Here is a 15,970-nt window from a genome sequence, read left to right on the forward strand (position 1 = left end):
TTGTGTTTCACCGCACAGACAGAAAACACATAAAAATGAAGTCATTATTTGCATTGTGAAAACAGTGTATATGACAAAAATAGAGTACATGTTGGTGCTGTGCAAGTGCACTGAATAAAAGCCTCCCGGCATAGTTCCCAGTCTTTAAAGGTATCTTACCAGTAGAGGGGAGTAGAACTCGGAAAGTTCAGGTTTAGAAATAGCTCTTCTTCCAGTCTGACATGCGTTTTCCACTCGATGTCAACGGCTCACAGCAGCACACTGTGGACTGACTGGTGACCTGCTGTTCGGACGGCGAACATAAAACTCTAGACTTGTTTACCCGAGTGGAACGCTCACACACTGACCTCCGTTTGACCTTTCAGAGACCGTGAACACACAGGGTAAAGTCTGATGTAGAGTTAAGACTATTTCTTTCACCTTTCGTTTATTATTATTCATAATCCCTCTCATTCTGAAAAGCAAAGTCACTACCTACTGCTCTCCTGCCAACCGTTATGTCATGGATTTGGGAAGTGGGGTGGGGGTGAGAGACACAGAGAGAGGGGGGAGAGGGAGGGAGAGGGAGACTTTTGCACAGCTTGTCCATCTTGTTAGTCCCGTGCCAGCTCCAGCATGCATGTCTGCCTATCTGTTGTTTTGTGGCTTTGCGTCTGAATGCTTGTCTCCCTTTGATCTCCAGCATCTGCTTCTCATCTAGCAGCTCGTTCGGCACCGCACCAAGAGGTCGCAGGTATGATGGGATGCTTTCTTTTAAAAATCACATTTGCAGAAAGTTTGAACAAAGCCTGAAATAAGAAAGATAGAGAGCCTGTGCCTTGTATAGTGTTAAAAGTGCGTTATCTGTAAGCATGTGAGCGTTAGAGGGATCTTCATGGTTCACTCTGATGGTGTGAAGGGCAAAATCTCACCTTGCAAGGGACCGAGGAGCTGCCATGAAGAGGTGCTTTCTCTTATCTCAACCAGTTCTTTGACATTGAAAGCTGACCTTTTGATTTTTTTCCATATTGCATATGTCATATCCCTCTGTCCTCACCACACATTCACACAGAAAGAGTGCCCTAAATCTGCCTGGTCATTTACTTCCCCATGAGTCTGTTATCACTGGGATAGGATCAAGGGGAATCCAATTACTCAAGTAGGCCAGTAAGTAAAGGAGGGTCACAGAGTAGAAAAGGTTGATTGGTGTCTTTGCGTGCACAGACACGGATGAGCCTCCGTGTGTGTGAAGGTTTTGAGATGTTTGTGTGGCGTATTTGAATGTTTCGGGGATTGAAGTCGGCACAGGTCTGCAGGACACGCAGCTCGGGTCAGACAACATGGCAACAAGTTGCTCATTAAGTCAGTGACGTGTGGGAGGCGTCTGTTTCAGTCTGCTCGCCTTAGAAGAGTGACAGTGATTGAGCTCTTTAAAGGCGCCGCTGTGTACTGGAAATGATTATTCAAGGCCAAATAAGCCTTTCTATTGATAGTCCAGCTGCTGGGCTAATCAGGAGGTTTTATTGCACAAAAGGTAACCAAGCTGTTGTGTAACAGTTGGGAAAGGTTTGCTTTTCTCGGTGGGGCAACACAGAACAAATAGTTTTGACCGTGATGTAATAAGTGAAGTAATAAAAATCGATTCATCATTGAGAACACACTTCATTTAGGAAAAGGACCTGTAATGACAAATCCCAAAGGTTAGTTCTTTAAAGGAAAGAGGAGAGAAGGAAGTTCAAATCCCAAAATGATTGCAAGACTTTTGTGAAATTAAACACAATCTTATGGAGCAAAATTATCTAGATGTTCTACCTTTAGTTTTGTTAATAAAGCCAATCAGCACACACACACACACACACACACACACACACACACACACACACACACACACACACACACACACACACACACACACACACACACACACACACACACACACACACACACACACTTTTTTATTGGAAAATTGGTAAAGATTGAGACAGAAAACATGGGAAAGAAAGCAAGGGAGGAAGAAACAAACAAACAAACAAAGAGGGGGCGTATCCAATCAAACTGGGGACCCCAGGGCCACATACCATGCAGCCCAGTTACTAGACTAGAAAATGTAATACAGCACAATTATGAAGGCGAAGTGGTAAAAGGTAGATATCTAAACCCTGGAAAGGATTTGTCCTTAATAATACGCAGGACTCTACGCTTACATGTATTTATGTTTAGGCGCATATGAAAATTAGGGAAAAAACTGCTAACAGAGTATGCATGGGCAGACATGCTTAATTACTAAATTAACTGGCAGTCAAGTGTGAAGACAAGTGTGCTTCTTGAACGCATCCCTTTTCAGGCAGCATGAGTCTACTTCTTTTTAGGTTTTTGAAATTAATATGAGTTTCAGTATTAATTATTTAAGTATTAGTGTTTTTTAGTATTTGATCTGAATCTGTAACAGACAAACTCTTATTGAATCTATTTTAGAATGTTTCACCTTTGAAAGTTATTGAAATTATAAATATTGAAAAACTAAAAGATCCCGTTGAAATCTGTAGGTTGAGATAGATGAGTGACAGTTTTGATTAGCAGCGTGAAGCTCCAACCTGAAAATGAGATCTCCGTGACATCCAACCATAACCTGACTTAACAGTATGTGCTGCTAATAAGAGTAATAAGAGTGACAGAAAGAGGATGGGTATCGCTTCAATTTGATCAGTACTACTATTAATGACTTTCTTATTGCTAAAAAAATAAAAAATAAATGTATTTCATCATTATTATTAAAAATAACAACATATATTTAAAAAATCTCAATAAAATAAATATTTCTGAGTGAAGTTTGAAAAAATGAAAAACATAGAAATCAGTCAGTGTCACTTATTGACTAATTGATTAATTGTATTGACTAATTGTATTGCAAATTCCCTTAAAAGACAAAGTCGACCTGCATGTTCTTTTTGTTGTTGTTGCCAGAAAGTCACATGATTTGAATACAAATGTCTCTTCATTAGTGTTTTAATGAAATCACAGTTACATTAAGGGTAGACTTGTAGTTCTCGAGACCGGTCTTGGTCTCGAGACCGGTCTCAAGACCGCTTTTTCGTGGTCTTGGTCTTGTCACGGCCTCGACAGTCTTTGGTCTCGGTCTTGTCTCGGTCTCGGGTCTCTCGGTCTCGCAATGTCTCGGACTGGCAGCGCGGTCTCGAAGGGAATGTAACCTATCCAGGCAGGCAAGGACAGTTTTTTTTTTAAATACAGCTATCATTATACGCCCCCTTCAAGTACCAATCACATACATTTTGTGACACAGACGGCGGCGCTTGTCCTCTCACGCTTCCCCTCCCTCCTCCTCCCCCCTCCCCCCTCTGAAGCCTCTGAAGCACGGTCAAGATCTATGAAGGAGGACGCAAAATGTCGGCGAATTCGTCAGTCATCAGGTTCGGTTTTACAGACCATAAAGAGATTGTTTGCCAGTGGGCAATGGCCTATGCCATTTCAGTGATGCTGATATTATAATATAATAATATTTAGAATTAACATTTTATCTACAAATTAAGGACAATTTAAATTGGTGACATATTTCCAATTCATTAGACTTTTTTTTTTAAGGTGCAGGGTGGTGTTGGGGGCTTGTTATTTTGTTAGATGACTTTAGGACTATAGTCATGTCAGTCCTTAACAGCACTCAAGAGTCAATCCTCAAATAGTGTAGTACGGTGTGGTCATGCAATTGCTACACATATTAGATTTTTAGTCAATTGATGAAAACATTTATAGTGAGTTCACACACAAGACATGTACTGTCACTGTATTATTGTGCCTGTAGTTGAAATAATACATTTCTCATATACTAAGCAGCTGAACCCAATATGGTGCTTATGTTCTACAACTCATGCAAAATGGCAAAAACAACTTTTTTTTTTGGTCTCGGTCTCGGTCTCGGTCTCGAGCTGAACTGGTCTTGGTCTTGACTTGGTCTGTCTTGGTCTTGGTCTTGGTAGTGTCTTGGTCTTGATACTGTCTGGTCTTGGTAGTGTCTTGGTCTCGGTTTAGGCGGTCTTGACTACAAGTCTAATTAAGGGTAAATTTAAACTCTCCGTGAGTAGAATAAAAATAGATCCGTGACTTTAGTGGAAGCATTAAAAAAAGAAAAACACATGACAGACGACAAATCACATCATCGACTGGACCCACTTCAGAATATCCAAACTATTTCTAAGCATAGTGACTTTAATAAATATTGACCTGCAACATGCTTGTCTATATCTTTCACCAGTTCTCAGTGACATCAGTTATAGGCCGTCGGAAAAAGTTGCTCACTGGCTGCTCTGTGTTGCAGCGGCTGTGACTATCTATAGCCTTAACCTGCATATCTTACTATGTTTAGGCACTATATACATCTCCATCTGTCACCCAAGAGTGGAAGCTATTTCAGTGATTTCACATGACGTCAGAGTAGGGACATAAAACGGAAGTGACATATTCATTATATCTGATACCATCATTCCAGCATCCGTCTCTCATTCTGACCAATGCCTGAATATGTGGCATTTAATCTCAACATTATAGTGTATGGAAAAACATTCTCCAGATTGAGGATGACGGCTGTACCCACGGTTGTTTGCATAAATTAAGTCGGCCTCAAGGTGACCCTCTTCACCCCTTGTGCCGTGTTTCAGCTGTGATTGCAGAAAGTATTCGCCCCCCATGCCAGCCCCAGAATAGACTCTCAGCACTCGCTCTTCTCTGTCTAATGTTGTATCACGTTCGCAACATGTGGCCTGTCTTGTGTTTTCTCTGGTTTCAGAACGCGCAGCGCGTGCACTCCGAGGCCCGGTTCTAACTTTTAATGAGCTGTGTATTAAAAATGAGGATATTCTGTCAGACTGAAACAAGTCTGACTCTAACAAATAAGTGTCAAACTCGCTGACTGGTGAGTCTTATGTGTTTTCAGTGCAGATATCTCTGATTATCATATTCAGATGCAGAAACAAAAAGTCTTGGGCAACCTGAAGTGACTTTAAGGGATAGTTCGGAATTTTGGATAAAAGACCTATTTTCCAAGTGAGCCGGTGTGTTCGAGACGTCTGGAGACGTTTTCAAGACATTTCATTCAGTTCTTCTAGTTGCAGAGTTCGCTTATGCTATGGCTAGCGCAAGTCAATGGTTCTAGTTAGCATGGCATTAAAAACACTCATACCGACTCCACAGTGCACCCAAGGCAAATCCATTGTAACGGCAGACTATCGATGTACATATCTGTGTTGATATAATTTTTGAAATAAAACCAACCTTGCATTTTTAAGGATTTATGTCTCAGCAGCAGCAGCAGCAGCAGCAGCGTGTCATACTTCCTAGTAGGCTATGGCAGCGGCGGACTGATATCACCTAGCACTTATAAGTTACCGGTTCTATAATAGTTTGTTTACCTGCTGGCATTGCTACAGACGCAGAGTAGCCTGCAGTGGTAGGTTCTTCAATCTCACAGAAATGGACACTTTTGGAGGCTGAGTTGGAAAATAGGTCTTATGTCCAAAATTCCGAACTATCCCTTTAAGTACAGAAGTATTATCAGCAAAATGTACTTACATTTCAATTCAACTTTATTTCAGACGAGTGGGTCCATATTAATGTAGCAGAGAAGAAAAACTGTGAATAAAATAGTATTAAATATACAGTAGTATACAATGGAAAATGATCAAGTAAAGATAAGATAATAGAAAATGTAAATTACAACTAAATTAACTAATTAATACACTTCACTACACTAGTGCCTAATACATTAACCATATAAATAAGATTAATTCAGCAAAAGAAGTCAACTAAGATAGAAAAGTAATATTAGCAATGAAAAATTAATAAAAAAGTTATATTGCGCTTGATATATTGAAAGTAATCTAAGAAAAGAGTAAAAAAGACACAAGATGGGTGGGGACCCCAGATGTAGACAAACTAGTACCTTATGATTGCACTTCCGTCTCTGAAGTCTATTTTGTCTCTGCAGCAGCCAGTCTTCATTCTGGAGGGAAAGGCCCCAGTCGAGTCCAGCCGGGGGGATGGAGGTGGCGGGGAGGCTGGTTCCCTCAGCCCCAGCCCTGCTGCTCTGCCTCTGACCCAGGCAGAGAGCCCCGGACCCTGGCAGAGTGAGAGCCTCCTGGCAGAGTCCTGGTCCACCGTGGGCGACGTGGACCCGGAGGACACCAAGAGCCTGGACAGCAACGACGGTGCGGCTCTGGGCGGGGAGGAGAACCACTCCTCCAACTCCGACATGGTCCACCTGGAGCGAGAGGAGGCCGAGATGCTGGAGGAGGCCGAGAAGCGGGAGGGGGAGAGAAGAACAGAGGAAGAGGAGGAAGAGGACGAGGAGCTGCAGACGAGCGTGTTGAGTGTTTTGGGTGGGGAGAGGGAGCTGGTGGAGCTCAGGGAGGAGGAGGAGCGGGACCTCCATTCCCCAGAAACTGAGGACCTCCTGGAGTCCGCAGAGGAGCCTCACGTGGAGAAGAAGCCTGCAGAGTTCATGCAGGTTGTCCCCCCGATGGCATTGCCCCCTCTGCCTATCGTCAAGCTCGACCCCCCCTCCACTACGTCCACCCCGGTCCCTTCAACCACGACCACTGAGGCCGAGGAGCTTTACTCCACGAAGGGGCTCCACCCTCCTTTTATCCTGGCACAGATGGCAGCGAAGCCAGAGAGTCTCGAGCAACTCAAATTCTCACAGATTCCCCTCTCGGATGCGGAGGAACATTCAGCCTCTCAGGAGCCGACACACCCCGCCGCTCCCAAGACTCCCAAGCCGCTGAGCTCCACTGAGTTGCTGTGTGGAGGCGCCGCTTTAGTCGCCGTTGTGGGTGTGGTGGCGTACGGTGCCGTGGCCTACTGCAGAAAGTAGTCCCCTTCAGGTTTTCTATTCCAAATGAAAATATTCCACTTCACTCTTGGAATGCTGGATTTTACCCTCTTACGCGCTCTTTGTATTGTAGTTACTATCTGACACATTAATTTGATTTTTTCAGATTCGTTTTGTGCTACCTCAGCTCATGGCCTTTGTTTTTCAATAGATCTCTGATCTAAATGTAAAAACCTGGAATGTAAAATCATGTAAAGGTAGAATGTCAAAGAATCCTCAAACTTGACATGTGTTTTCGATGTTTTTTGTGTGTTTGTGTCTCTTATTATGGATATAATTATAGATACATTATCATTTCTGATAAGCAAACATTCTTTTACAATGTCTTTTTCTTCATATCCTATCATGGTAATCACTCTGCAACACTTGAATGTGGCTGCTGTGTTGGTTCAGTTGGAATGCCGATGTAGAAAAAAAACAGGTAATTTCCTGAGACAAATACATCAACGTTATACAAATACACATTCTTGGTACTATAAGAAGATAAACGCAGCATTTCTAATGTTAACCTCGCCTTTGTCGCAACCGTAGATAAAATAATTGTCATCGTGAGTTGTAAAATCCTGTCTCAATGCACCACAAACCTGTAGCAGTATCATAATTTGAATATACACTGTTCCCCATAAAGTTGGAATATTTAGTTTTCAGACACAATCCTCTGTTCATTATGTGTCACAATAACCCAGGTAAAATGAATTAATGCATAACATTTGTTTGGCTCTATAAAAGACAAGACATTTGAAAATTATTCCTACTTGATGGGCAACCTATGATCATAGAAAGTAGTACATAGTAATGTATCATTTTAATGTTGCAACTGGTAAAGGGAGAGTGCATTTGAATTACTTAAGTTACATGTTAAGTTTTGAATTTCCCTCTGGAAATAAAAAAAAAGTCTTATGTTATCTTAAACTAGAATGTGACATCAGTATTTATTCTTTATTTATATTTTGTATTATTCTGTTTGACAGTCAAGAGAATGGAAATACTCCAGTAGAGTAAAAGAAACTTAAAATTCTACTTAAAGTTACTTTACAGCAACGCAATCAGCTGTAATAATGTTTTTAATCTGCTTCCCTGAAGCGTCTGAAGGAGAGCAAATTGAAACGTTCCTTAGTCCCTTGATTTTGGGTAAGAAAGAGGATTGATGGTGCAGAGAGTAAATAATGTGACAAATCAAATACAAAAGAACAGATGGAAACTTACTGCAAGTAATTAAAAAAAAAAAAGATATCACTCCAACAGCCCTGTCTGTCACTGAACCTGCTCCTCAGGGCTTTGTGAGATATGTGACATGTGTTTGGTTCAAAGCTCCGTCTGCTGGTCAGTCGGCACTATTTCATTTAGCAAAGAGAACCAACATCATCCTGAGAGGACAACAGGACCAGGAGATGCAATGAACTAACAACTACAGGATTAAGCAACTTCTATTCTACTAAATCATGTGTACCTTTCGTAACAATCATGCAATCTTTATCATTTATATCATTTTACACATGAACCATAGTTGCAGATACGGAAAGGGCACCTGCCGAATTACAAAGAAAGACAAAAATAGATTTTAAAAAGTAATGTGTGCAACTGGGTACAACAATAACATAGCAGAAACACACTGAAGCAATCACCATGCATAATTTTTCTTTTCCTGCTAATCTCACCGAAGACACGAACATGATCTCATTGATAATGATTATTACTCTGCGTTCAGCCGATGGGCTAATTATATGCCAGCGGCTTTGACACTTCTTGATTTTCATCGAGTGCCAGTAAATAAAGAAGAACAATGGGGCTGAGTGTGGTGCCGTTCCCACATCGCTACCAACATGCACGCAGCTATTGAATTGAGAAGAGGAAGGAAAGTGCTTCTTTGTTTGCAAAGATAAAGCTGCAGCATGGCTGCTCTGCCAAAACACACCACCTTCATAGACACACACATGAATCTCCCCCTCTCCCTTCCCTCACAACACACACACACACACACACACACACAAACCACAAAATCAACATGGATTCTCTGACGTCAACCTCAACATTAAAATATATAGATAACAGAAACAAATGTACTCTACTAACCATCAAGTAATGGCACATTTGCAAAATGTTGAAATCTGAGAAATTGTTTCTTTAAATGGGTGAAATTATTATTATTATTACCATCATCATCATCATCATTATTCCTTCATTAAGGAAAGTGGTTATGGATGCATTTTCATGTTTAGGGCTCGGAATTTGAAGTGGTCATTTATAGAGCAGAACAGAATAGAGTTAAATAGAATAGAATGTAATAAATAGAACACAAGAGAATAGAACAGAGAGCAACATAATGCATAGAACATAGCATAAACAAAATCAACAGAATGCAACTGAATAATGTGGAGAATTAATTTATTTTAATTAATTTGGGCATTTCAGCTTTTATATGAAATCTAATATAAATTATGTAATAACATATATTTATTATCAGTCACCAGTGATTATTGTTTGATTTATTGTAAGTTAGTGGTTATGATAAATCCAGTTTTTGTTTCCACCACAGGCTCACTCTTCATGCAAATAATCGACCTTTCATTTGATAAAGGACCGCAGAGCAACGTATCTCGCAACAGTAAAGTCACTGCACTTCACTCTCTGGGGACGATGGATGTTATATATAATATTTATATTCTGGACCAATAAACCAGGTTGTTAGGGGGCTAAACATGTGATTCATAACTGATAGAGCAGAATACAAGAAAATAATAATCACGATAAAAAGCATCCCTCGTTACCTGTTGCAAATGTAAATCATCCTTTTATAAAATATAACAAATAGTCGAAAGCTACTTCTTATAAGACCGAACTAATGGAGCACGATGGAGGCAACCCTGCATCCCACGCAGTGCCCACAGCAGTACACGTCTGTCAGGCTTCAGCTGCAGCCCGACAGCTTTGCGGTCTTTAATTTATGGAGTTGATTTGACAGAAGCTTCACCCTGAATGGAAAGAGGGAAAGACGGAGTGGTGGGGTGAAAGGACGAGGTTTGTGGTTCTTTGTTTTTATCAGCGTGCTGCACAGGCAGGAAGCACACCAACACACATGTGCCACACTCTCACATGCACACACACACAATATAGTAATTTACTGTGACAAGATGTTTTTCTTTACTAATGATGAACACATTGTTTTTTTGTTTTAACTTTTATTTTTTGTAAAAAAAGACACAAAAATAAGGACAAATCCGACCACGTCACATCAAAACACAGTAATCTGCTCCTGTAATCTAACATCGTAACTCCTGGCCTTCATGTAAAATGTGCATCGCCATTTTCTTTTTGCTCAAATTATGTTTCCAGCCCGGTGTTCATGCCTGACTGCCACCACACTTAACTGGGCCGAAAGGGGAACTTCAGGAGCAAGTCAGTTGATATTTAAAACTGCACGCCTGAGATAAATGCACTTCTCAAAAACCCCTGTGTTTATTTAAACAGGAGGGTTGGCTTTGTGGGGAAAAAGCACAGGCTGAGTTTAACAGTGGTCACCACATTATTAACCATTAACCTTTACAATCATATTTATCTGAAGCTGCGTTTATGGTGTTTTGGTCATTTGGGAATTCAAATACTCACAGATTTTGTTTTAATCGTCCCTTCGGCTCTGCAGAGCTCCGTATTGAGCTTCCAGGACTCCTGTTTGAAAAAAAATATATTTATTGAAGAGATTTTACAGGAGGTGCACGTTTGTCACGTCCACTTTTATGAACAGCTTCTACAGCAAGCAGTAGTAAAACAAGTCATTGGTAAATGATGCCTCCTTCATGATCACAACATCATAAAAACATTTTAAAAAGTTAGAAGAGGAACAAAGTTCATTGTTTTGTTGTTACAAGATATGCAAAGCATTCATGTCGCTTTGAGAGGAACACACATGCTTGTTCATTTAAAATATTGTAATATTCTTTCATTGGTTTGTCACCTTTGTGCAATTTAAGTGTACAAGTTATTACATTTTCTGAGAAAAATATTAAATTATAATGTTCTAATATGTAAAAAAAAATGTTTTGTCATTTCAGCCTTTAAATTCAAATGTAATATAAAGTAAATAATGACTTAATTTTATTGTTAGTGGTTACAAATCCAGTTTTTGTTTCCTATAAGAGCGCCACCGCAGGCTCACTCCTCATGCAAATTCCTTCTGTCACTCGACTTTACTGCCATAAATCAAAGGACAACATTTCACTCAAATCTATAGGCTCCCATTTAAATGGACAGAAAAGTGCATCACTGAACTGCAAGATGTGTATGTTAGACAATTATCTCGCCCAGTATGCAAATTCTCAGGTCAGGCTGAGAATTGGTGGTATTCCTGGTGGATGGGTGTAATAAAAGAGGTTCTTGTTGTTTGTTGATTGTGATCTCTACTACGACAGACTGATGCTCAGATGTCTATCTGATCGGTGCTTTCAAAAAAAGAAGAAGTGTAGGGCTGCAGTACATTGTGACGTTAACACATTTAAATTGACCAGCCTCTCTACCTATTCATGTGGCTGAATGGTGAACAGGTATTGGAGGTCTGCAGCTTATATATACCTGTCCACGTACTGTACACCTGCACTAGTGTAGCAGAGTTCACCTATTAGCACCGAAATGGCCTCGACTGAGGGCAACACTCAGATGCACAAGATGGTGAGTTGTAAGGATACTCTATTGATTTTTATTACAGTTATATGAAAGAATTACTCTCCTGGAGTTTCATAATCTCATGCTTTATACTTAGAATAAACACTTTGATGAAATTAATCTTTTCTATCTATTGCAGACCTCTTTGGACAACGACATCAACCAACACTTCCAGGATGCAAATGATGTGATTCAACAGCATTTAAATAATTCACCTTACGATTCAGGTACAGTAAAACATCTCTGAATACAGAAATGCTTCTGCTCTATGAATTACATATTTATTTATCTTTCAATGCATGATTTTGTGCTTAGAAATCAACATGTTTTTCTCTTTTATCATCACAAGAAAAGCAATTTGAATGGATTAAATTAATTAATTTACTTATATGAATTAAATAGTGACAACTAATGTTTTTTTTTACTTCAGAGTACGCATATTATGAGACTCTGGGTACCCAGCAGCCGTCCCTTCAGTGTCAGATCTGCTGCCTCGTCACTCACCCGTCTGATATACCGGCTCCTGCATATGACTGGAATGACATGGCTGTAAGTGGAGCCAAATAATTCTATATCTGTGCATTTGAAAATGATGTGAGAAGATTTATAAAGAAGGGGTATAATCTTTACAATTTCTTTCAGCAGCAACCTTGGCCTCAGATCATCCCTGACGTCTCCTTGAGTCACTCAGAACTGCAGAACGAATCGCCTCATTTCTACTCAATCTTACCACCACAGAGGAACAGCAAAGGTAGGTTCAAGTTTTCACTAGACTAATGAAATTGAGCAATTCTCTGTGACTAAAACAAGACCAATTTAATCTCCTCAGGTCGCAAGAAACTCAGACTTTATGAATATCTCCATGAGGCCCTGAACGACCCCAACATGGGCGACTCAATCCAGTGGACGGACAACGGCAGCGGCACATTCCACTTCATCTCCAAGAACAAGGAGAAGCTGGCTGAGTGCTGGGGCCAACGCAAGGGCAACCGCAAGACCATGACCTATCAGAAGATGGCGAGAGCTCTGAGAAACTACAGCCGCACCGGTGAGATCATCAAAGTGCGCCGCAAACTTACCTACCAGTTCAACCCAGACATCCTGCACAGACTGGGCTCTGCGCAGGTGTCCATGCAGCCGCCGTGCCGCCCTGCACCAGAGGAGGTCCACGGCCGGCAGCAGAGCCCGGCCGAACAGAGCTACTGCAGCTCTGCGGCGGCGGAGTGGCACAGCTGGAACGGACACTACCAGCTGCAGGAAGACTATGACCTGGCCTCCAGCTTCACGTCACACAGCACGACTAAACTCTGAGCTGTTTGATCACGGACGGGGAAAATCCCTTTAAACTTTGAAAAGGACTTTCTTCTCTCAAACTCTCTGAACACATTTAGTTAAAAGTGTTTAAATACATTTTATTTTAGCATTTTGTGTTCCAGGAAGTAGTGTTGTTGTAAATTAATTTGTAAATACTTTTTTTTTTTATCCCTAGATTTTAATTTTAAAAAACACCTGAATCCAACTAAAAATCTTTGACAGAAATTAAGCTTTAATTAGACTTATTTAGAAAAAAATTGTTTTGTAGCTAATGCCAGCACGTGTTGTAACATGTAATGTAGACTTAACATGTTTTCCGGTGTCTGAAGAAATAATTGTTGTTATATAAAGAACTATTAAATCATATTTCAGTATTGTATCTTATACATTAAGTTGGAATAATTTGCAAAAGTCGTATTTCAAAGCTTAAGTACGGCTCCTGTTGTTACAACAAGCAACCAGTAATAAGCATGATGTTTGATAACTGATAATTATCTTGATAAAACAATGTTTTGTAAACATATTTTATTTATTCTATATTGATAAATGTTTGTAATAAATATCATTTTTTTTGTATTGATCCAATAAATCAATCTGTGTAATCTCACTTGTGTTCGTTTTTTTTACCCTCTTGATACAAACCGCAGCCTCTTCTTTTGTGATTTGACAGAGAATAAAAAAGGCATTATCTCTGTGCTGAGAGATTTGGCAGCATCTCCACTGAAGTGAAATATTGCAACAAGCGCACTAAAAAATCTGAAATTAAGACACATCCTGTGAGGAAAAATATGGCAGCAAGTGTGTTTTTCCTGAAAAGACGGCATTGTGTGTCGACGCTGCCTCCAGGCCAGGTCTTATCTGCTGCAGCGGGGAGGATGTGGTCAGTGCTGGGAGGCTTTGTTGATGGGACTGGTGCTGGTGTTGGGGCTTTGTGGCATGGTGGTCATTGTTCCTGTGAGCCTTGGGTAGAAAACGTCGGGTGTTATGCAGAAAGCCCCGTCCTGTTGAGGGTATAAAAAGAGTCTGGTACTTGGGTGTCTCAAAGCCAGTTTCGTGAAATTCTCCCAAACTGCGAGGACTGTACTGCATTAGATTCAGTTGCATCTGTGATGGTAAAGAGCAGCCTTGCAGCAAGGATAACATTAGAATTTATTTACAATATATATATATTCTGCAGTATTCAAGGCTGACCTGGAATAATTGATCTTTATCAGAATTCTTTCCAGGAGACTCAATCTGATTTGGAGGTGATCTTAGAGTTCCTAGAGGAGTACTACAGACAACACGCTGGAGAAAATGGTAAGAGGGAAGCCTGGCAAATTAAATTCATACATTTGGTCTCCGTTTTTTGAGCATATTTGTTCTGCTCTTTACAGTAGACACCGTGATCTGCACCGCAGTTGCACCTGTAGGGGAAAGAGGTGCACCTGTGGACCAGGAATCATGCGAGCAGCGCTGGATGTATGATCAACCACCTGTAGGCATTTAAATGTCCCACACAACACTCGTGTACCACACATGTGCACATGTAATGCAGCCTTTTAAAGCTATGTTTCCTTCATCAAAAGATCAGCAAACCTGCACTTCAGCCTTTGCTGGCACACGATGCCCCACCAGCCCTCGGCCAGAACACAACAACATTGTCTGAGCAGGGATCGCTGCCAAACTTTGTATCAACAAGACAACCAGCCAAACACACGACGGGGAGTGGTGAGTTCTCCTTTTTTTGGTCACTAGATACAGTTATTGCCCCGGCTGCTAGTAGCCTGGGGGAAACAAAACCAAGAGAGCAAATAAGAGACCTTCCCTTTACCGTCAAACACAATAGATCTTAGCTGGGCTTAGCACCATCCTTGTTTTTACATATTCTGTATCAGATAACCGCAGTGTTTACAGCCTTACCTTTTCCACTAAATGGCATCGGGAATGGTTATATATGAGGAAATGATTAACTGTTACCAGCACTGTTTTCAAAGGGGCCCAGCTGCTGTGATATGCCCTAAATGCCTCTTTTAAATCAATTAAGTCTTCATCAAAGTCACTTCCTGTTTGCTCGGTGGTTGCAGGTGGGAAGGTGCGTCTCTTTCACTTTCTGTTTGAGATGTTGGAGGATCCCAACATGGCACACTGCGTGTCCTGGGTGCCGGCCGCCACCGGCGTCTTCTGCTTTTCCTCCACCAACAAGGACCAGGTGGCTGCGCTGTGGGGGCAGAGGAAGGGCAACAAGAGGCCCATGACCTACCAGAAGATGTCGCGCGCCCTCAGGAACTACGCCCGGTCCGGAGAGATCTTCAAGGTGAAGAAGAAGCTCACCTACCAGTTCAGCCAAGAGACACTGATCCTGCTGCAGAAGTGTCAACGAGGAGATCTGTAAACGTGGACTAGATTTTTGTAGCTCGTATCACATAATATAAAATAAATGTGTTTATTTTTTTTTTCATTTGAACTTTCTGTAAGCTTTAACTTTTCAACAATGTGCGTGACAAATTCACAAAGTTTTCTTGAAGTTTGTACATGCGTTGAGTTTGTGGTGTACATAATTAAAAACATATTTTTCTCTTCGTCATTTTGTTGTATTTTTTATTTTCTTCCTGGGATGACACGTTTGTTGCAGGAGATATAAGCTTAAGGTAATTTTCGTTAGTAAAAGATAACAGTTGTGGTGAATTAAAACCCTCAACATTTCTACTCTTATATGCAATAATACTGATAAGAGGAGTAATGAGCGTGCCTCTTCCCCTGTTGACAAGTGTGTTTTCCTGCACGTAACAGCTTTTGCTGGCTGAAGGGAACCAGAGGGTGTCAGTGTAGTCCATCTCAAAACCTCTCAGCCCTTTTCTTTTTCCATCCCGTGTTGTGTGACCTCATGGCTAAATCGCCCCTGTGATGTGAACCCTCGGCCGTCCTAGGCAATACCAAATGGTTTTGTGCTGTTTGTAGTGGACCTACATGATACTTCCCTAAGCCCAGTATTTACTGCTGGAGCCCACCGCGAGTTATAAATGGGCTAACTGAGCTACGGGGTGTCTGTTACCAAGAAAGGCCACATACTCGGAGCTGAATTATGAAAACAGTCGTTTAAGGACGGTTCTTAATTAAACGCTTCCACATCACACAGCATGT

The 15,970-nt window shown here is 41.0% G+C and overlaps 3 protein-coding genes across 4 annotated transcripts; all 3 read left to right on the plus strand.

Moving 5' to 3' along the window:
• The first annotated feature begins 501 nt into the window (after nucleotides 1-501).
• Nucleotides 502-7,689, plus strand: LOC311032019 (uncharacterized protein). The gene is made up of 2 exons (XM_084038626.1): nucleotides 502-733; nucleotides 5,975-7,689. Exon 2 carries the CDS (start codon nucleotides 6,239-6,241, stop codon nucleotides 6,857-6,859), a length of 621 nt encoding a protein of 206 aa, XP_083894752.1. The 5' UTR covers nucleotides 502-733; nucleotides 5,975-6,238; the 3' UTR covers nucleotides 6,860-7,689.
• Nucleotides 7,690-11,414: 3,725 nt separating this feature from the next.
• spic (Spi-C transcription factor (Spi-1/PU.1 related)) lies at nucleotides 11,415-13,454 on the plus strand. 2 transcript variants are annotated; one of them, XM_084038587.1, is made up of 5 exons: nucleotides 11,415-11,539; nucleotides 11,673-11,760; nucleotides 11,964-12,082; nucleotides 12,176-12,284; nucleotides 12,363-13,454. In XM_084038587.1, the coding sequence occupies exons 1-5, from the start codon at nucleotides 11,501-11,503 to the stop codon at nucleotides 12,842-12,844; spliced, it is 837 nt and encodes a 278-aa protein (XP_083894713.1). In that variant the 5' UTR covers nucleotides 11,415-11,500; the 3' UTR covers nucleotides 12,845-13,454. The 2 variants fall into 2 exon arrangements, with proteins under 2 accessions (XP_083894713.1, XP_083894714.1); XM_084038588.1 differs by having other exon boundaries at nucleotides 12,179-12,284.
• An 836-nt stretch (nucleotides 13,455-14,290) lies between these two features.
• spi2 (Spi-2 proto-oncogene) lies at nucleotides 14,291-15,323 on the plus strand (the record flags this gene model as incomplete). Its single annotated transcript, XM_084038816.1, has 3 exons — nucleotides 14,291-14,308; nucleotides 14,416-14,557; nucleotides 14,914-15,323. The coding sequence occupies 3 exons, from the start codon at nucleotides 14,291-14,293 to the stop codon at nucleotides 15,219-15,221; spliced, it is 468 nt and encodes a 155-aa protein (XP_083894942.1). The 3' UTR covers nucleotides 15,222-15,323.
• Between the last annotated feature and the right edge of the window lie 647 nt (nucleotides 15,324-15,970).

The sequence above is a fragment of the Eutrigla gurnardus genome (genome assembly GCF_963514095.1).
Source record: "Eutrigla gurnardus genome assembly, chromosome: 21".
Classification (NCBI taxonomy): Eukaryota; Metazoa; Chordata; class Actinopteri; order Perciformes; family Triglidae; genus Eutrigla; species Eutrigla gurnardus.